Below are 21358 nucleotides of genomic sequence, written 5' to 3' on the forward strand. Positions count from 1 at the left end.
CACATTTGGTGCATAGTTTGGATGGCTTCCTTCTTCTCTGGTTACACATTGCTAGCATTCACTACTCGTTCCCACTTTATAAGTGACAAAGTGTGAATGCGAGCAGGAATTAAAATGGAAGGCCTTTTAAATAAGAAGAGTCGTACAATGTAACCTTGATCACATCTGGCTGTGCTACTGTCGCTAGGACTCACACTTCCACAGTACTAAAATATCAATAAACTCTACACACTCAATTTATTAAGTACACCAAGCTTCAACTAATATAGTCTAATACAACAGTCCTGCATTGTGACCTCCTTTCCTAAGCCATGTTCAGTTTGAGACCAATGTTAATTCAAATCTTATGATCATTTATATTATACAGAGAGGTGTTTGAGTTATTTAGCCTAGCTCCAATGATAAAAAAAGACAGGGTGGACAAAACACCTAATAGTACAACATAATGCAGTTCAGCAGTATCACTGACCATACAGTTAAGTCAACAACTCTCCAAAACAATTTCAAAAAAAACTTTATAACATTATAACCTTTCTGAAGTATAGAATTTGATGTAATGAACACTGGAGGACTGTTGTGTTAAATTGCACTAGTTTTAGCTTGGTTTATCTAATGAACTGCCAAACAAGGGCACATCAGAGTGTACTCTATGAAACTCATACAAATTGAGTCTCCACCAAACCTACATTTTGACATTATTTTTAAAATGGTTTGTCAAGTATGTTCTGCATAATACTGAGGTACAATTTTTTGGGAAAAATTTATCATCCGTTTATTTCTCTCTGTCCTGCTACACTAACAATGTCCTTTAAATTAGTAGTTTCCTTAGTAGCTCAGATGCTGTTACATATCATGTCATGCAAGGTACACATTTTGGAGATGTGACAATTTACCATAAAAATATTTATTGACATCAGCATCTTTTGGACACGAAAAATGAAAGAAATGACACACAAAAAACATCCCAAAAATATTTAGAAAGTCCAAATTCAACACACCTAAAAATGATAAAGGAGTAAAGAACTATAATGGAACATCAAATTGAAAGAACACAATATTTGAGGCTGTTCGGTGCAAACAATTTCTTGTTAAGCAGAACAAATTTTTGATATGTTTTTGAGAAATTATCTCCATTGTTCACAAAAGGTTCCTTTTATAGATTGATGAGAAACTCAGTCAACAACACATTGTATGGTCATCTCCATCTCACATCTCTCCTTAGAACACAACCACAATAATTTCAGAACACTGGCCTAATGAAACATTTTAGAAATGCACATAAACACCAATAAATAGAAACACTTTATTTCAAAGAGCAAAATTATATAGTAACGACCAAAAAAGGCATCGTGACAGTCACAAAGCATAAACAGCCATAACTGCTGCTCCTTTTTATCGCTGCATGCTGCATTTGTGAAATGCAGATTAGTTGATGATGACAACCACTGTACCAACAAAGAGCATGAGACCAAGATAACCAGGGACATGGAGGGATTCCCTGCTCACTGCGGTTCATCCCCCTGTCCCTCCACTCATCCCTCTATCTCTCTGTCCTTTGCAAAGGTCCGTTGTGATCCTGCCTTCGTTCAGTCCAAACAGGTCACTGTGGCTCACACCTTGCCAATGTTTGTGCCGCACCGGCAGCAACAGGAGAGGGATTGAAACAGAGATGAGAGAGCAGCAGCAGCACAGATTACAGTGACACTCTGCCTCTCTCACTCTTTCTTTCCCTCCCTCTCTCTGCTTTATCTCCATGGTGCACACATGTCGACCTGGAGCAAGGCTGTATAGTGGCAGGGTAGGCCAGGAGCAGAGAGAAGGGGGTGGATAAATGGGGATGGAGTGTGTGGGGGGATAAAGGGACACACTGCTTCAATAGCGGAGCAGGTCCAGGGACTAATTGGATCTGGTAATGGCTGGTCAATGTGACTAAAGGGCTCGTTAGAACCAGTACAGCTCCTTGCCTTTCTTGTGCTGCTGGAGGCCTAAGAAAAAAGGACAAGAAAACAATGATGAGAACAACAGTGAACAACAGAACACAGGTTGTCATGGAGCCTACTTTTGCAAAACATCCTGTTTTAGAGAGGGGTAACAGAGAGCTTCTGTGATGATTATTGTGTATAAGCATTGTATGTATGTGTGTGTCAGCATGCGTGGGAGTGTCTATAGCAGGCCCTGGGGTATTCAACATCATAAGTGTATGCATCTATGTGTGTGTTACCTACAGAGGTTATCACAAGAATTGAACGGTGATGCAAATATGTGTGCAAAGTTGAGTGAATGATTAAGATGCATGCATTCAGAAGGCCTGGGTTAAAGTGTGCTAATGGGGGGGGGTCTGAACAATGCATGATTTCAATCTCATGATTATACAATATATACAAGTAGAGTAGAGAATTACTTTTGTTTCTCATATTTTTGTAGTCATGACAATTATGCCTGAGTGGCTGTCTATCCTGATTTTCACATCTAGTGTAATCACAAGCCTTTACAGAGTGTAAACTTTTCTAAAGTGTAAATAAAGGACCACTTCTATATTTTTTGTGAAAACATTGAGTTTTTACCTGCATCCATGTTGAGTGCCAGTGTCTGGCTAACATCTCCTGGGGGAAGCAGGGTGGGCCAGGAGGCAGTGGGCTCCAGCTTGCTTACGTCATAGTGACTTGGCAAGGTAGGGAGATGAGGTGGTCTCACTGTGGGCATCAGCAGGGGCCCATAGTGTGGCTCCAAAGCTGAGGGCGAATACAGTTCATGAAGAGGCCTTGGGGGCCCATAAGCCTGGGCCTGAGGGTATCCCCAGCTCTCTGGAGGGTGAGGGTGGGAGTGAGGATGAGAGTGTGGGTGAGGATGAGCATGTGGATGAGGCAGCCCTGGATGTAGCCCTGATGCATATGGGTCCATGGAATAGGAGGGTGTTCCTGTCTCACAGTGGGAGCGGCTTTGAGGTGAAGAATAGTTACTATCCCAAAAGGATGGGGGGAAGCTTCGTCGGCTGCTAGGTGAAGGAGTATCTAACAGGGAGAGATAAACAACAATCAGATTTAAGCCAGGTCATGAAATGTTGCACGACTCTGTAGTGAATCACTTGGAGACAAATGGAAACACTGGAGCTGTGCAAGCAGAGCAACCTAAAGCATAGATGTCACTCACATGACTGCTACACCCTCAGCCCAGATATCTTCCCTATTGGATCATACTGTCACACAGCCCGAGCCCCAACAAGACACAGAAATAAACACAACAATGTTCTAGCTGACAGAGGGAGAGAGTGTGTGTGTGTGACAGAGACTATAGTAGAAGTACAGATGTCCATATATCCTAGAACTCTATATAAGGCAGATACTGTAACCTGGCAGGAGAGTTCACAGAGCTTTAAATCATTTGCTGTGGTGACATCTCTCACTCTCATGTCAGCCCAATACTTCTGAAAGTCTCAAACACACACACACACGCAACTCTGGCCCTGTGCTAACACTCGCTGCCCCTCTCTTCTGTCTCCTGCACCCCCACCTGTTGTTTTCTCTGCTCCCCCTCTCCTTGCCCTTGACAAAATGTCAGTGAGCCATTATATGTTTTTAGCAGTATACTTTTATATTTAGATATTCCTCTGAAAAAAGACACCATGCAGCACCCTGACAGCTAGTGTTTCTGTCTGCCCCTATCACACAGTCAACAGCATATATAAATCTGAGCGGCAGGCAGGCTACTGACTGAGCAGCCATTGTGGGGCAAGAGCTGGAGCGAGAATCAGAATGGCAGCCGCGGAGATGTTTAAAGGGGATACGCCGGCGAGGCTGTGCGCTTACGGCCATGTATAAACATAGCATCTGTTGTGAGGCAAGAAGTGTGTGTTAGTGCCAAAATGAAGACATCCGACTCAACTAGGAAAGAGACTAACAGCGACAGCAGATAGAGATGGTAGAAGCTATGGGCCCTACATGGATATTCCAGGGACATTGCAGCCTGCTCACCAAAAGGCTCTCAAGTGTCTAAAGAGAATTTGTGAATGACCATAGTTTTTACTTTGCATTTTTTTGCAATCAAAATGAATGCTGAAACAAAAGAACCAGAAATGTAAACCTCCAAAAATGTTTGCTAATTTTAAGCACATATTGTTCTTGCTGATTTAAAAAAAATGACAAAAGCTTTACCATAGTGAATCCCAGCAGTGTCTGTAGTGACAGGGTTGCCACAGCAAGCCATACTAGACTATGTAATGACTAAACATCAAGCACAACTGTACACCATAATGTGCATGTTTCGTCTTTGCTTTTGTTTGTCTTTACCCTCAATGGAGTTCCTTATGACTGCCAACAGCTCCTGACCTTCATGACCTCTGACCCCTACGCTCTGGCCTCTCCAGAAACAACACAGCCAACAAGCCGCCCTTCTGTCCTGTCACCTGATCACATCACCTGTCTGACACTCTGCTGTGCTTTGCAATGTCAGTCAAAACACCCCAGAGAAGTGTGCAAGATCCTAAAATAAATAAATGAAAGATATGAGACTGCAGGGAGGTACTTGGTTTGCCCAGTTTTTTTCCAGACTAGAAAGAATATTCTTAACATAAATTAGTTGTAAACATTGTAGAAGGTCAGCTTATTCGGTGTAATAACATTCAGATTGGATCCCTCATAAATTAATAAAAAAGACTAATGATTTTGTAAAACACATCAGTGGTTGTTTGATTTGTGTTTGCTCACTGGACATTGGATTTGTTGAAATATGTGTTAATCATTGCATCAGTCCAATAAATGTAGACAGCTCAAATCTACTGTTACATTCAATAACTCAATTAAAATAAATGGGCACTATACTTTCCTGTAGTTATGGACATGAAAAGTTCTTTAAAATGTTCAGTGTCTCTATAGATATATATGCACTGTAAGTTTGTTTCACTCACAGAAGGAGAGGTGTGCACTGATATTTGTATAAAAACTCTTTATGTATGGATAATGACATATACCTATGCCCTGTTGGTCTGGTGCCCGTCGTTTGCCTTCCCCATCCATATAGGCGCTAAGGGCCCTGGAGAAGTGCTCGTCCACTACACTGCTGATATCTCCCTGGTAGTAGGTGAAGAGGACACAGCGAGAGGTCAGGTACTCTGCCTCTGGGGCCTCCTGCTTCTCCTTGGGGCCCTCCTCAGGCCTTGAAGCTGCAGGAGTGTAGGAGGAAGAGGAAGCGCTGGATGAAGATGAGGAGGAAGTTGATCCTCCGGTGCCTGGGCCCCCAGACATCCCCTCGGGACCCCTGGGAGTGTCCATAAAATCCCGGCAGTGAGAAGTGCTGCTTAGACCTGTGGGAGCCTGTTGGGGGAGGCGGGAGGGGTGTTACAGGGGAGGAGGGGAGCAGGGAGAGGGTTAAGACAGGTGTGACACAAGACAGTTTTTGAGCTGACAATGAGACATTTTGACATATTGTTTTTCTTTGTGTGTGGCAACTCCGGCATGTGTTTGCGTGCGCGCGACTGTGCGTGCGTCAAGACAGGAGTTTTGCGGGTGCAACGCGACTTCTCTGCTTGGTAAGAGACACTAACGACAGTACTGCAAATCAATGTAGGCTATTTATGAGTGACTAATTAAATCAAACGAATGCGTACATCATAAACCTAAAAGACACTTTTGAACGATTTTTCCCTGAGGTATTTTGCTTTTACGCACACGCTGCATAAACTAACGTAACGGTAAATCCTCACCTTCACGACCCCCATCTTTTGGTTAACTCTGAAAATAAGAATAAATATCCTGGAGAAATTTGAATATTTGCTCACTTCCTACCTGCAAGCTATTGATAAAAGCAGGAGCAGTCGATGCGTACGGTGCGTAATGTCCATAGGCTGGGTACATAACATCCAAACAGCTCATGGTAAATGAGCGGTGTCTTCAGTGTTCTGCGGAAACCGACCTTGCTGAGTGAGGGAGCGACAACATTCCGTTTTTTGCCAACGAAAAATGGGCTCGGTGGTCGCTGATCAGGGTGAAAAAGCCAGTGCCAGACTCGACATAGTCACCCCAGAAAGAGCGCACCGCTCGCTGTGTGCGCCACAACAGCTGCAGCAGCAAAATGTGGTGAGGTTTATGGAGCAAACATGAGGGTGCCCTGTCCTGTACATCTCTATGTCAACCCCTCCCACGTTTACCAGCGCCCCCCTCCCATATCACTACCACCAACACTCCCACTACCACCACTATACAAATCACATGGAGAGATTAATGGCTGCACACAGGAAAACTAATTATTTCCTTTGCTCCTTTGTTATTTAGCATTAATTGTATAACAGTTGTAAAAATTGACAGTATAGCTGTCAAAGGTCTATGTGTAAATCATGTCAAAGTCTGGGATTGCAAAATTTCCAACCAAATCTAAAATACAAGCAAGTACTTTGTAGAAAAACTGGAAACACACAGTAGCTAATTGCGGCTCCACAACATCTTAATCATGGTGTAAAATAAAGGTTAAATAGAATGTCATCCAGTTACACAAATAGATCGGATGAAGTCATTGAGCTTTAAAACCAGCCACACAACAATGAGCACATGATACATGCGATTCAGTGACTTTTTATTTTTTCCATGTCCTGTGGACACTTGAAAACTCTGTGTTCAGTCCAAGCCGAAAGTGTATCCATGGTCTTAAAACAGCCATCGGTTGCCAAGTAAATCTTCAAGTCATCTGAAGTATTTAGTGTGTTCCCAGAATGACACATAGGTGTCAACTATAGGTTGCATACACTGGTCATACCAACATAGAGAAGAAAGGGACTCTGCACAAATCTATGTCAAATTATCAGCAATCAGCAGTGCAAACAAAAGATATTTTCACACACAAATGCAAACATACCCAGTGGTAATCGCAAACACCACAGCAGCACAGATTTCAGAGACTAAAACAGCATCCTGAAAGCAATAAACCTGGAAAACAACAATTCAGACACATTGTGCAGGAAGTGAAGTCTATTTCTCTTGCTTTAAGGGTTTAAAGGTGCCTAATGTTTGGGCATGCCAGTCTCTTTGACAGGCACTTTAGAATGCTTGGGAGAATAGTGTGGAAAATTTGCAGAATTCCATGGACGAGTGTCAGATGAGGTGGAATGTCTCTGATGTATGCTAGTGAACGAGTTCCTCTGGAAGCTACATTGCCCCTCTGCTGCGTTCTCTAGATTGAGAACATGACCAACATCTTGCTATGCATACATCACACATAGTATGAATAACTAGTGGCAGCTTATTGGCATGCTAATGAATCGAACATGCTCGTAAATAGCTATGGATAAAGCGAACGTGCAACACATTAGATCTTGCTGTCTGCTCTATTTGAGCATCACTCTGTTTATGGCACACCACTGCAGTGTAATAGCATAAATAGTACAGTACTCCATGTCCCTGGTTATCTTAGAGCCTCAGCACAGCATCAGTAGAGTGTCAGTTTCTAAAACAATTTAATGAATACATTGAATTTTGTAAATTTACTTTTCAAGTAGTTATAAAATTATTAGGACACTAGTCTTACTTAAGTCCATTACCCTTGCAGCATGGGGTAGAGTATGGGCTACTAGATCCATGTACATGCAGGACAATACAGGACAACACTGGAGTCAGGGAGAAAAGGAGTGATGCAATTCTAGAAAGCTCACAGTTACACCAGCGTGATCAACAGCTGCAGCTGACGGAAGGGAAGAGAGGCCACTATTAGTATTAATGGCCACGAGTACATTTCTCTGTGTGTCTGTCTCTTTCTGTCTCTGTATCTCCCTTCCACTTGTCTTCCCTAGTTGCTACATACACCTTTTCTCTACTTAATCACCCTGTGATCCCTAGAAAAAAGTTGTCCCCTACTCTCGTGTGTGTACGCGTGTGTGTGTGTGTGTGTGTGTGTGTGTGTGTGTGTGTGTGTGTGTGTGTGTGTGTGTGTGTGTGTGTGCGCATTTGTGAATGCGTGTGTACGACTTGAAAGCCTGTGCACACATTCGTGCTGCAACACATGTCATCAAGTAACCAAACTAGGAAGAGCGCAAGAGAGACAACCAGCTTGCAGACACATGGCAATCATCCCAAAGTCCAAAACTCACTTAGATGGTTCATATGTATTTGTCAGCAATCCTGTGCATGCTAAAGTTCTTGCATGTAAAGAACAGTATGTGCAACAGTCAACAGTTGCTCTACGTGTGTGTATCGGTCTGTGTGCAAGTGAGTGTAGAGGTGTCTGTGTCTCTACATTTACGTATATATGCTGAAAATAAACACAGGTTACATCACTCCTTATGACCCTGCAGCCTAGGCCCTGCCTCTCTTAAAAGAGATCAGAGCAGGCAAAGTCTCTCATTGGCTGAGATGTTGCAGGGCCAGTTGAGGTAGTAATGGCAACCTGGTTTTATTTAGACCACCACTACTCACACTGCAACACCACCATTAATAGTTTATTCTCAATGCTTGAAATACCCTTATATATTACAGCAAAAACTGGACACTTGCATTTATCAACTCTTTAGATGATGATACATGTAAATTTGAGGTCAGGAAGTAGATGAAGAATCAAATATTTCAATGTAAATCAGGAAAATATGAGCAGTAAGCTAATTGTAGTCTATAAAGTGGAGCTTGTTGAGATACGAATGTGAAACTATATAAGCTACCTCCTGAAACAACAAAGCCATTATTAAGGTTTCAGTCTGGTTTAGTCCCTGGGGGGTGGGACCTAAGGAGTCCACTGTTGTTTATGCCTCAATATGTGTGTGTGTGTGTGTGTGTGTGTGTCCAAGACAGAGATGTACAGCTGCCCCGTTGTCCAGCTCCACACAAACTCTCAGCTGTTCAAAATCATCACTAGGTGTCATTGGAAACACACACACACACAAAGGGTCACATATGGACAGGTCTGGCTCATTCATCCTTCTACACAAATGTTGGTGATAAATCCTCTGTAATAGAACGTGCAACTGTGCAGCTATTTTCTTCCTGAAACAAATCCCTTTTTGTCCATATTGACCCCGAGGACCCTAGGAATCCAGAGGCTCAAATCTCGAAGTCAGTTAAATATAAGTAAAGAAGTTTAAAGAATGTACTTGTTTTTAGCCCATTCATCAGGAAGCATGTACATCATTTTCCACAGGATACTAAGGCCTTGGGTTTTACATTGATGAAAAACAGCTTGCTGTCACAGAAAACATTTTGTTGCTCTGATAGTTTATTAAAAGCGAGGCATTGCATACTTATGGAGGTGATGGAAGAGCTCATCTGGTTACTGAAATTTAAATGTTTCCTGCTTTAAGTGCTAGATTACAGTTCTGCTTATTCAGCTCTGAATATTTCTTAAAATAGATTCAGAAAACACATTTGTCTTTGAAATATTGTACCAGTCGTACCAGAGATCAGTTCTGATGTTGCTGCATTCTGATTGCTTTGTGATAACCATGTTGATTGATGGGCAGCACGTTGGGTGAGTGGTTAGCACTGTTGCCTCACAGCAAGAAGGGCAACCTATCAGGGACCTTTCTGTCTTTCTGTTCTCCCTGTGCTTGCATGGGTTTTCTCCAGGTACTCTGGTTTCCTCCCACAGTCCAAAAACATGTATGTCAGGTTGATTGGTGACTCTAAATTGCCCATAGGAGTGAGTGTGAGTGTGTGAGGTTGTCTCTATGTGGCCCTGTGATGGACTGGTGACCTGTCCAGGGTGTATCCCTGCCTCCATCTCCATCTGCACTGACTGACTCGTACATTAATTTCCTCATTACTTGTTGAGTTTCATGTTGTGCTGAAATGAGAAGGACTAAAAGTTCCATGGGAAAAAAGCCTTTCATAAACTATGAACTTAACATATGTTTTGAAAAGTGGTCATTTATTTTGTGAATATATGTGGTATGTAATAAATTGGCTTAAATGTGTAAAGACTGGTATGGTCTTGCCTTCACTGTATGATCTTTGTTATAAATCTGGAATATCTTTAGGTGATAGATGTTTAGGACAATGTGTAATAAAATGGAGCTGCAACACATCAATGGCAATTTAGATGCTGTAAGGTAGCAGCTTTTACACTTCAAAATTATACAGCACACACATAAACACAAAGAGAGCTTCTACACAGGTAAATACACACTGTTTATTAAAGACTAACCCTCTGAAACGGACAGAATGTGAACTAACAGCATCCCCAGAGAGGCTGACAAGTGCTACATTCCTAACATCCTATTACTGAGAGTACCCTGCCACACTAGGTCACCAGAGTTATGCACACACAATCACAAATTCACACACTTGGATAAAGCCAAAGGAACACATACAAACATATGAAAGATGCACGCAGAAACATTACATGATCAGGGCATGTGGGATTGTCACCTTCCTGACTGACATTCCTGCTTCAGTGTGCCAAAGGGGGCTGTAGTTAGAAGGGCACTATGGGATTCAGAGGGTGGATGGAGGGCAGAATCACAAATTTGGTATGTCACATGGTCATACGGGGAAGATTTATGACTGATCAGGTTCCACATCGGCAGCATGGTGTTGTGGTTTCAGAATGCCAGGTATGAGAGTGAGATCAGACTCCGGCTTTAGTTTGTACACCCTTTCTGGCAACTGTAGCCAGTGTGACTGGCTGAAGATGGCGATGTTATTGGTGGTTGGTGTGGGGAAGGTTGCTTTTTGTTGTCTGGTCTCTTGCATCTCCCAGGTTGTATGGATTTACATATTTCTGATCATGCAGCTGTAACACAATAATGAGAACACATGCAGAGAAAGATATGCAAAAGAACTGATACAAATTTGGAGTGTCAGCTAGAAGACAAATAGCGATGTGTTTAACACGTAAATGAGGCATGCAGATATGCAAGGAGAAACATGAATTTGCGAAAAAGGAAAAGATCCTTTTTTCCTTTCTCATTTTATTTCTCCCTCTACAGTCAGGAGCTATGATTTACTCACCGGTGACATCATGGAGGCCACAGCTATTTTTATTGGCTGGTACACAGCCAAGTGCTCTCCATGCTATGCCACCTGTCCAATCTGCACCAGTCAACATGCCCCTGGGAAAAAAGTCAAGCACCCAAAAATGATTGAGAGTTGAAAGGCGGAATATGATATATACATGCCATGCTACTGTACTAGGCATGTTTCAGAAGTTAAATGTCTTGTCACTGCTACTGGTTTTCTATCCCTATTTGCCTATGGTATTTATGGCATTGAGTGCACTCAATGTATCCTATAATTTAACACAAACTTTATACTTTATTTTTTTATATTATACATCAACTAAAATACACTGGTCTATTTAGGAACATTGTGCATTGTGCCATGTTTTGCTCCCTGCAGGGTTTTGGTGTGTGTGTGTGTGTGTGTGTGTGTGTGTGTGTGTGTGTGTGTGTGTGTGTGTGTGTGTGTGTGCGCGTGCGGTTGTATGACTCCTGGGGTGGGGTTACTCCTGGCCCTGTGTCATGTGTTCTAAGGTGTAATTTAGTCACATGCTGACCCACCCTTTGCCCTGAAAAAGGTACAGTGGCTAGTGATGTTTTATCAGCTAGCAAAAGCAGGTTAAGTATAAAGTGGCACTTAAAGTATGAGATGACAATGCACATGTTGAAATAACATTTAAGGCATTGATAGATGATAAGATCATTCGATTAAATCAAAATACCATTGAGGAAAATTAGAAGTATTACCAACTTACAGAACCACACAAAGGTTTCTATATCAAAAAAATGATGTATGTTCATATTATGTGTTATCGTTTTGATGTTTGAAGGGGTTTTTGAATGAGTTGGAAATTTCATAAAGGATGATTGACAAACTAAGGCAATATCATTTAGACCCACTTCTTTTGTCAGAACCACCAGAGCTTGGATAGACACCAAGAGCACTTCACATATGAATAGCATCTAAATCTAAATTTAACATATGTCAGTGATCTGATGATGAAATGTCTTATATGCATATATAAGTGAGTAGAATATAATTAGTTGTGATTATAAGAGAAGACAAATAATGCACTAGTGCTGAATGATCATGTGTAATAATTGCAAACACAGAAGCTTGTCTTGATCCCACTGCTTTATCACAAATTCATGAAAGTTACAAGGAGTCCACCTTGTGGCAAGAACATGAAACGGCAAACAGTACTCTTTTTTTTTTTCAGAACATTTCTGAAAAAAAAAACAAATCTGTGAAATAAGTGGGTGATAAAAAAGGAAGTAAATGCTAATGAGACTGGAATTCCATCTAAAACATTTGTTTATGGGAAATGTCTTCATATTATTGTACTCAAATATATTTGTATATTTGTATTTGTGAATCGTTTTTTACCATTTCTTTAGTGACACCTCATTAAAGCAAGAACTAGAGTTAAAAAAAGGAATCAAAATCTAATTGTGTTAGCAGACGTTAGAATGCCTTTTCTCTTAATTGTATTATTTCACAGCAGTTATTTACCATTAGTCCAAAAATTCAGTTTTCTGAAGTTAATGATCAATCTTTTGCACTGTGGTGGAGATTTCAATTTTACTGCTACTATTTTCTGTTACCTTATATTTGTACTTCACTAATTTGCGAACTTATAATCTAAATTTGTGTCGACACTTCCAGGTTGAGCACAGCAGGTCAGCTTGAAGATGTTACAATATCCTATCAGAAAACTTTGGCTGTTCAGTAAAATACTCTTGTCCCGTGTGTATCTTCTGTTGGTTTTTAACCCACATTGAATTCCTTTAAAACTATAATAATCAAATATTCTTGTATAAATTTCATGACCTAGTTACTATATAGATAATGTTGTTTATTTACTTAGCTATTGTTTATTGTACCTATTCTGTACAAGACATCCATGGTGATCCTTTAACTGGTTAATAGCTTATTAGTCAGGATACTTTCTGCAGTGACACCTGGGGCATATTTGTTGGTAGCGAACTGAACGTAGCTCCTCCGCGCCAGTAGGGGGCGCATGTCCGCAGTAAATAAATGCCATCGTGGGTTGACGAGGGCCGCCCAGCCATGTTGAGGAGTCTGTCAAGCAAACTGCAGCCCGCCATTGTGTAGAAACCAGGCTCTGTAGCGAGAAAGGGGCGCTTGGTTAAAACTCTTCCATAGCTAGACAAATTCTACACCCTGCCGCTTCTTTTTAGGAGTAAATACAGTTACACAGGCTCCGGGGGGAAAGACATGTCAGCTAGCAGCCTCCTTGAACAGGTAACGACAGGTATTTTCTGAACATTTGCGAGGGCCAAATTTCTCAGCATCGCGGCGGCTAGCGAGGATAGCTTAGCTCCGACGCAGCGGCTGTGGCTCAGTAGTGCAGTAGGCCTGACCACCTGCTAAAGGAACTGACTGCTGAAAATATATCTCTTCATCTATTTTTCCCCTTCCTCTCTTCTCATAAATCAAACCTTCATGAATCACCTGGACCCAATCCAGAGACCGAAAGGCCAAGCTAATAAAGGTAAGACCAGATACTGTGTCACGTTATTGACCTGTGGTGAGTGGATGCGGATCTTTTTACGCTTTGAAAATCTTGCGTGCGCGATAGCTTGGTTTCTAGCCTCCTGGCAAAAAGGCCCGTCTGTGTAAGGTGTAGGGCTTTTTGCGTTCAGTCTGCCAGTGAAGAGAAACGCAGAATGACACTGTGTTTTACAAACACGTTCTCGTGTATTTACTCATCTTTAGTGAGTTTCGCTACATCCCCAAAATGGCACTGGTAAGCTTCGCACAGTTAGCATTAGCTTCATGATACACATCAGCGTTCTTTTCCTGGTTCAGTTCGGAACGCGTTTTCTAGATGCGATGCCACAACCACACCGCTCGGTCTTTTTCCATATCAGTCACTATAAAAACACATCTGCGGCGTTAGGCTACAGGTGTCACCCCAACACACTGACAGGTCGGCTAATGTTAGCCAGGTCCGTCATGATGAAAGGACTCTTGGCGCTCGTTAACATGGAGACGCTGCGCATTGCATGCAGCCAACCACATAACTAGCGTGCTAACGTTAGCCAGTCGCTAAGTGAGCCCAAAATCACACGACGTTTTTTTTGTTTTTGTTTTTTTTGTTTTTTTTTGCTGTGTCCAAATGGGCCTCGCACTTTGCTGTCATCATGTCGTTCATGTCGTTGTACTGTTGGATAAGAGGAAAGGGACATGTATTAAATAATGTGGTTTAATTGAGCTCGTCCATGTGATGAAAAGCGCCCAAAGAATCCCATGACACCAAAAACTAACACCAGCTCTTGACACTACGCTCCTACTCTTGTGAAAACAAACTGGAGCATTTGTATATTAAATACATCGTGTCAGCTCTGGGAAGATCACTAATGGTGCAACTTATCCTAAATGTTAATTTGTCCTCAGTATTTAATCACTACCAAGCGAATTTAATTCTTTGCTGGGACTCGTTCATCTCGTTGTGCAAGCTTAGACTGTAATTTGAAACAAATTAAGCAGTTACTGTATGTCATGTTTTGTTATGCTTTGTGTTTTTTCCCCTGTGACACCTTAATAATTGGAAGGAGTGGTTGTTATGCAACACATTTTGGTGATGTGAAGTGATCAGATAATCCTCTATATATATATATGTGTGTGTGTGTGTGTGTGTGTGTGTGTGTGTGTGTGTGTGTGTGTGTGTCTGTGTCTGTGTCTGTGTCTGTATATGTATCACCATTTAAACCTTCATGTTCTGTTAACATGAACTGTGGATGTATTTTCAGTGCAAAACGGAGCTGTGACCCAAAAGGATACGTTGAATGACGATGAGTTTGAGCCTTACCTGAATACTCAGGCCAGACAGGTAAGCATTTGTTTGCTCACTTTTTTTTCTTTTTTTTTTTTTTTTAAACTTGAATCACCAAATTAGTTTTGTGCTCTATTAATCAAAATATTCCAATTTATTTCTCATGAATTACTGAAGTGGGCTTTAATACATGAAATCAACAGGTTGGGTTTAGGTAGTTCACTTTGTGTGAAGAGAATATGACATTTATATTGTAAGTAAACCTGGGAAAAAAAGCTTTGGTTTTTTAAAATAAGTTTTTTTCCACACCGATTCCTTGATTCACTGAGTTATTTTATAAATGCCTTTATTGATTCTGATACTAGTCTTGCAGCTTGGCCCAAAACACCCATAATACTAACACTTAACATGCTACCTTTGATAAACTGTATAGTCTAATTTCTGGCTGCTGTATGCCAGAAGTGTAATTTCATGTGTTAAGCTGACAGCAGTGCAGTCATACAATTTGTTTTACTGTGCTTGGGTAAGCAATAGTAACCCCACAGATCTTTGATGGGCTCAGGACTTCTTTTCCTTTTTTAATAGATGATGTTAAGAAATTTGACACTTGGTTATATTTTGAAGGATTTATTCTACCAAAAGATTCATAAGTATGCAGTATAACTTTTCATGTCCTTGATCTTCAGTATTAAGGGTTTGCAGCTGTGTTGAGAGCTTTTGTTTTTTCAGTGGTCTCTATTTCTCTTCTGTGTAGTAGATGGAGTTCCCCTTGTGTGGTAACAAACTGCTTGTAAAGTGGGCTGTAGAGGAAAAGAATGGAGCCTGTAGCCAAAAGCCATGCTTTTTGTCCAGGAGACTATAAATAAGAGAAGAAAGTAACACAATTCAGTGCTATGCAATTAGAGATTCAATTCGAGAAGAGATGGAGAGATACTAAAAAGCTGAATTGTTTTGGATGGGTCATTATTCTCTTGTAACTCTGATACATAATGTCAATTATTCAACAACTTTGCTCATCTTATAGCCTGGTCAGGCTTTTTTGATCTGCAAGAGCAAAGGTATACATGTATAAAACAAGTTTAATGTTGTCTTATCAATTAAGCCTCAGTGTGTTGTCACTTAAACCAATTTTCTTTTTTGGTACTAAAACTCTTTTCTTTTTTTCCCCTCTCAATAGAGCAATGCCTATACGGCCATGTCGGACTCGTACATGCCCAGCTATTACAGCCCCTCCATAGGATTTTCCTACTCCCTAAATGAGGCAGCATGGTCCACAGGTGGGGACCCTCCTATGCCTTACCTGGCCTCCTATGGACAGCTGAGTAATGGGGAACCCCACTACCTCCCGGACGCAATGTTTGGCCAGCCAGGCCCCCTGGGGAGCAACCCTTTCCTGGGTCAGCATGGCTTCAACTTCTTCCCCAGCGGCATCGACTTCTCAGCATGGGGAAATAGCAGCTCTCAGGGACAGTCGGGGACACCGCAGAGCTCTGGCTACAACAGCAGTTATGCCTATGCTCCTAGCTCGCTTGGTGGTGCCATGATCGATGGACAGTCCCCATTTGCACCTGCGGCAAATGAGCCGCTTAACAAAGCACCTGGTATGAACAGCCTTGACCAGGGCATGGCAGGGCTTAAGATTGGAGGTGCTGCTCCTGGTGGTAATGGGGACATGGGTCCTAAGGTGGTTGGCTCTGGCTTGCCTGGTGGGGGTCCACTTGGCCCTGTATCATCTGTAGGACCTCCCAGCATGCCACCTGTCTCAATTGCTCCTGCCAAGCCTGCCTCCTGGGCAGACATTGCCAGCAAACCTGCCAAGCCTCAACCCAAGCTGAAAACCAAGGGTGGCATGGCAGGTGCCAATTTGCCTCCTCCGCCCATTAAACATAACATGGACATTGGCACTTGGGACAACAAGGGTACCATGCCTAAAGCTGCCACCCCTCAGCAGGTGCCCCCTATTCCCAGCAATGGGCAGCCACCCAATCAGGCTTCACCACAGCCTGGAGCAACTGCTGCAGGGAATCCACAAATTCCCCTCAGCAATGGACAGCTGGTACCACCTGTTTCCCAGATGGGGCAGCATCAACTTCCACCGACTGGGCAGCCAGGTATGGCTCCAATGCCTCAGCCTTCTCTCTCCCAGGGTCCTCCTCCTCCCCCAAGCCAACAGCAGCAACCTTCTCAGCCTACTCGTTGGGTCCCTCCAAGGAACCGGGCCAATGGATTTGGGGATGCCAGCGGGAGTGGTGCAGGCCAATCACCTCCCAACTCTTCTGGTGTGGGTGTCATTCCAGGGGTACCCTCTGAGCCCCACCCAGTCTTAGAAAAGTTGCGTATGGTCAACAATTATAATCCCAAGGACTTTGACTGGAATCCTAAGCAGGGTCGGGTGTTTATCATCAAGAGTTACTCAGAAGATGACATCCACCGCTCCATCAAGTATAACATCTGGTGCAGCACAGAGCATGGAAACAAGAGGCTTGATGCAGCTTACCGCTCCCTGGGTGGGAAAGGGCCGCTTTATCTTCTGTTCAGTGTCAATGGGAGTGGTCACTTCTGTGGGGTAGCGGAGATGCGTTCACCCGTGGACTACAACACGTCTGCTGGCGTGTGGTCGCAGGACAAGTGGAAGGGTCGTTTTGATGTGCGCTGGATCTTTGTAAAGGACGTTCCCAACAGTCAGCTGAGGCACATTCGACTGGAGAACAACGAAAATAAGCCAGTGACCAACTCTCGGGACACACAGGAGGTACCACTGGACAAGGCCAGACAGGTGCTAAAGATCATCGCTGGATATAAACACACCACTTCCATCTTTGATGACTTCTCTCACTACGAGAAGCGTCAGGAGGAGGAAGAGTGTGTGAAAAAGGTAACAGTTACAGTTTGAATAAAGTGGCAAAACAGATAAATAACAGAATGTTCAGATTTAACATGCATTTTAAAAGAAGGTGCAGTGTATTAAGCCACGAAGTATGTGGATGTCAGTGTGCACTTTTTTTTGCTTGCATTGCTAAGGAATAGACATATCAAGAATTAACAGTTGGATTCAGTTTGTCAGGATTTTTTTTTTTCCATTCTAGTTATTCATTGTGGTGTTTTATTGCATGTAATGCCCTATTTTTAATAGAGTATCAGATGTAGAAGTCATTTTACTTGATAATGTCTCAAAACTGATGTTATAAAGGGCTAACATTTAAGGAGTTTACATGAGATTAAATTGGATTATTGTAATTATAGCCTTCAGTGGTCTCAGTCTGTTGCATTTAACAATAGTCAGTTGTGCTGCTTCCTGATACTTTGTAAATTATTTAATGCCTTGTTTTACAGTCTTGTGTGGTATTGGGTGAAATCTGGATCAACATAATTTACATACAAGAGGAAATGTGTATTGCACTTCATAGTATACTATTACTTGTATTGCTTAGTTTTTTGAAAATGATACTGTTTAATACTGAGGCAGCGATGTCTTGTCTTATACATATTGTAACTTTTTTTTTTTTTTTTTTTTTTTTTTTTTTTTTTTAAATATACCTTAATGGGGGGATCACAGTAAATGGGGAAAATATGCAAAGATAACATATTGGTTTAACGTTTAGTATATTTTTTTTCCTATTTGCTTTTACATCTTGATAAGACAAGTTACTATAATTTGTTCTTTATATTTACTCCACTGTATACTTAAGGTATGCTTCAGACAGAAAGTGTAGGGCATTAATGCAACAATATCTGCTGCTGTTACATAATATTTTGTTTTGTAAGACTATTCTTTTCAGGTATTATTTGAGAAGTGTAAAATGTGATTAACACATTTGGGGCTTTTATATACACATTAGTGTGTGTGTGTGTGTGTATATACATACACACAAACAAACAATCTTAATAAGCCTTTCTGGTGTGTTCTTTTTTGTTTTGTTTTTTTTTTTTGTTTGTTTTTTTTGTATTATGCATCCTAAGAGTTATGTCTTAAGATTCTACAGTAACTTATGACTATTTTACTGACAGCAGCGGAATTGACATCATTTGTTGTATAGCGAAGGTTATAAGAGACACAAGTACTGTCAACATAGAAAAATTCAAATAGCAATATTTTTGTATGTACTGCTAATTCAAGTTAGGTGTAGATTAATAAATGGGTTATGTATAATATAAAGGTTTTTAGATTTGACATGAAACATTTGGTTTTACTGAATTCTGTGTGATGTCTGTAAGTAGACTTGGAATATGTATATTAGCTTTTGATCATGACTTGCAGTGGTTAGTGCAGCATTGTCAGACTCTTAAATCAAACTTCTGCTATTTGTAAGTCTATTACAGTTTTCTAAGTAATTACTGGTCAAATTTGTCACACCAAGCTTATTTTAAGCACTGCAGTTTCTCTTTTGAATCTGAAATTGTTCTAGTTTGACTCAGTTCTCACTGCTCTGTGTGACAGGTGGAGGTCCAAGGCAGCGAGCCATATCCCAGCAACCCAAGCAACAGGAGTCATTACAGGCTTCAGGTAACTTGATTCATCTGTCACCATATACATAAGCAGTTTGCATGTTATTTTAATATTTAATGGAAACTGCTTGAAATATATTCAAATACTCCCAGTTCTTTTAAAGCCTTGTATATAGGTTGTTAAACTGAAGAATATAATGTTCTGAAATCTAAGATCTGTATCACTTCCTGTATCTTAATTGTCTTTTAAACTTGTGTAAGAGGTGCCCTGCTCAAAATGAACATATGTCAATAATATGGAAGCTTGGGAAACGTGCACATTTGACTCCATTGGTGGGAGGAACTAGGACAAATCAAATACAAATGTTATTGTTTGTGTAATTTGCCGTCTTTTTTTATTGTTGTAGGAGCGCCAAGGACGAGTCAAGTAACAGCTGGTGCTTTGGTCAAAAGACTGCAATGCCCCCCCCCCCCCCCCCCCCACAAAGCCCTGTCCACCCCATTACATCATTACATCCAGATCTCTAAGAAATTCTAATAGGGGTGAAGATTTAACCAAGGACAAAAAAAACTAAATGAAGACTTTCTTGATTTCTTTTGACTTTAAAGACTTACTTCGAACTTGTAGTAAAATGAAAAGGAAACGATTATTCATAGGACTGCAACTAAATGCATAGCATCCTTAGGTGAAACATTTTTTGCCCCACCCCATTCCACTACATAATGCTTTTTCCCTTGTATGCTGCTTTCTCCTTTTTCCTTTTTAAATGAAAAGTTCATCCTCTGTTTTTATGGTCCAAGAGCAAGTCTGTAATTCTCACACAAACACACAAATCCAAGAAAAATTTGTAGTGTTGACTTCTAGTGTCCCAATGTCAAGAATGGGCAGTTTGTCTCATTTTATTTGTAAACCCCTCCACCCCCCATTCCCAACCCCCTTTGTCTTATGAGGATGTTCAGATCTTCACCTGGGACCCAGTGGAGTTTTCTCCTCAGTGGATTTTTCATTGTATGCAGGTGTCAACTACACTCAATCCACGTGTTTCATACGTGCTTGCCATGAGGATTTAAGAGGACTGCAGGTGTTTCAGAATGGCCCTCTGTTTTGTTTTTGCATCTGTTGGAGTGTGTGTGGGGGGGAGGTAGGGTCTGGAGAGGAAGAATAGGGAAGGGGATCGAAAGTTTGAAAGCAGCAGAAATGTTAAGTTGATGAGCTTTGCTCAGTGTATAATTTTAGAGTCTAAAAAATGAGCCCCTCTGTTAAGTCTTCATTGGACTTTATTTACCCTTCTTTCTTTCTCTTGGATAAGTTAATTCATCGTTGCTATGGGCTGCTTTCTTTTTGTTTTGTTTTTTCCCTCCTTCCTCAGTTTTCTAAAGACAGTGATACGAGTGGCCTTGCCCCCACTCTTTCTATTAATCAGTTCAAAAGTAATAAATGTGGTATATTCAGCAGAACTGGTGTGCATTCCCCTTGTTTATGTAGCAGTGTTGTCATGCAGTGTCTCTGTGCATTCATTTGTTTCTTTTCCCACATTGGATGTATGAATGACTTTTTCTGCTAACCTTCATACACCACCCGTCCACTCCCCATCCTGACTTCACTCTTCACCATTGTACCCTGCATTTCTTTCCTGTCTGCTTCGCAATCCCACTTTTTCCTCCACAATCTTCCCACTTCTGACTGCTCAGCCAACCATACACACTCAGTCACAATCAGCTTCCACCATTTTCAGAATGTCATTTTTGGTGATTTTAAAAAAGAAAAAAAAACGCAAGGTCCTCTTTCAGAACTACTGGCTTTTATTTGTGGCATAATAAAGATGCTCGACAAAGACATGGACGGGTTTTTCATCATTAGCTGTTCGCTCTTTGATCAGTTTCTGTCTGGTAGATGTTCAACTATGCTGTGTTTCATTCGTTTTGTGGAAGTATACAATGTAGCCCCTTAAATATGTTTTAGGCTATTTATAACCCATGAGGGTTGATGAGGTAATGCATATGCTGAAGTTGCATTTCAATGAGTTTTGTGTTACACCTGGATTTCAGGCTGAATTTGTGTATGAAGGGTAAACAGTGATGTTAACCTGACACACCCACTGGTTAGTAAACGTGTGGTTATAATATTCCACATGCATGGATGTGACATGAAGCTGTGAAGAAATATCTTTGTGTACCTGCGTGTTTACAAATGAGCTGCAGTCCG

The 21358-nt window shown here is 41.4% G+C and overlaps 2 protein-coding genes across 3 annotated transcripts; one reads left to right on the top strand and one right to left on the bottom strand.

Moving 5' to 3' along the window:
• Nucleotides 1-888: 888 nt before the first annotated feature.
• vgll2b (vestigial-like family member 2b) lies at nucleotides 889-6098 on the bottom strand. Of its 2 annotated transcripts, none has more exons than XM_026300211.2 (4): nucleotides 5781-6098; nucleotides 4967-5309; nucleotides 2565-3011; nucleotides 889-1985 (listed from the first exon to the last, which is right to left on the bottom strand). In XM_026300211.2, exons 1-4 carry the CDS (start codon nucleotides 5865-5867, stop codon nucleotides 1942-1944), a joined length of 921 nt encoding a protein of 306 aa, XP_026155996.1. In that variant the 5' UTR covers nucleotides 5868-6098; the 3' UTR covers nucleotides 889-1941. The 2 variants fall into 2 exon arrangements, with proteins under 2 accessions (XP_026155996.1, XP_026156002.1); XM_026300217.2 differs by having other exon boundaries at nucleotides 5908-6097.
• A 6866-nt stretch (nucleotides 6099-12964) lies between these two features.
• Nucleotides 12965-20993, top strand: ythdf2 (YTH N6-methyladenosine RNA binding protein F2). Its single transcript, XM_026303086.1, has 6 exons — nucleotides 12965-13172; nucleotides 13398-13422; nucleotides 14684-14763; nucleotides 15884-17581; nucleotides 19145-19210; nucleotides 19560-20993. The coding sequence occupies exons 1-6, from the start codon at nucleotides 13146-13148 to the stop codon at nucleotides 19581-19583; spliced, it is 1920 nt and encodes a 639-aa protein (XP_026158871.1). The 5' UTR covers nucleotides 12965-13145; the 3' UTR covers nucleotides 19584-20993.
• The last annotated feature ends 365 nt before the right edge of the window (nucleotides 20994-21358 follow it).

This window comes from Mastacembelus armatus, chromosome 22 (genome assembly GCF_900324485.2).
Source record: "Mastacembelus armatus chromosome 22, fMasArm1.2, whole genome shotgun sequence".
In the NCBI taxonomy this organism is placed as follows: domain Eukaryota; kingdom Metazoa; phylum Chordata; class Actinopteri; order Synbranchiformes; family Mastacembelidae; genus Mastacembelus; species Mastacembelus armatus.

Excerpts from the sequence above, each read along its gene's own strand:
- ythdf2 (XM_026303086.1), top strand. The coding sequence starts at position 13,146 with ATGTCAGCTAGCAGCCTCCTTGAACAG. Across the intron at positions 17,582-19,144 it reads AGGAAGAGTGTGTGAAAAAG|GTGGAGGTCCAAGGCAGCGA; the intron begins GTAACAGTTACA and ends TCTGTGTGACAG. Across the intron at positions 19,211-19,559 it reads GGAGTCATTACAGGCTTCAG|GAGCGCCAAGGACGAGTCAA; the intron begins GTAACTTGATTC and ends TTATTGTTGTAG.
- vgll2b (XM_026300211.2), bottom strand. The coding sequence starts at position 5,867 with ATGAGCTGTTTGGATGTTATGTACCCAGCCTATGGACATTACGCACCG. Across the intron at positions 5,310-5,780 it reads CTTTTATCAATAGCTTGCAG|GCTCCCACAGGTCTAAGCAG; the intron begins GTAGGAAGTGAG and ends CTCCCCCAACAG. Across the intron at positions 1,986-2,564 it reads GGCACTCAACATGGATGCAG|GCCTCCAGCAGCACAAGAAA; the intron begins GTAAAAACTCAA and ends CTTTTTTCTTAG.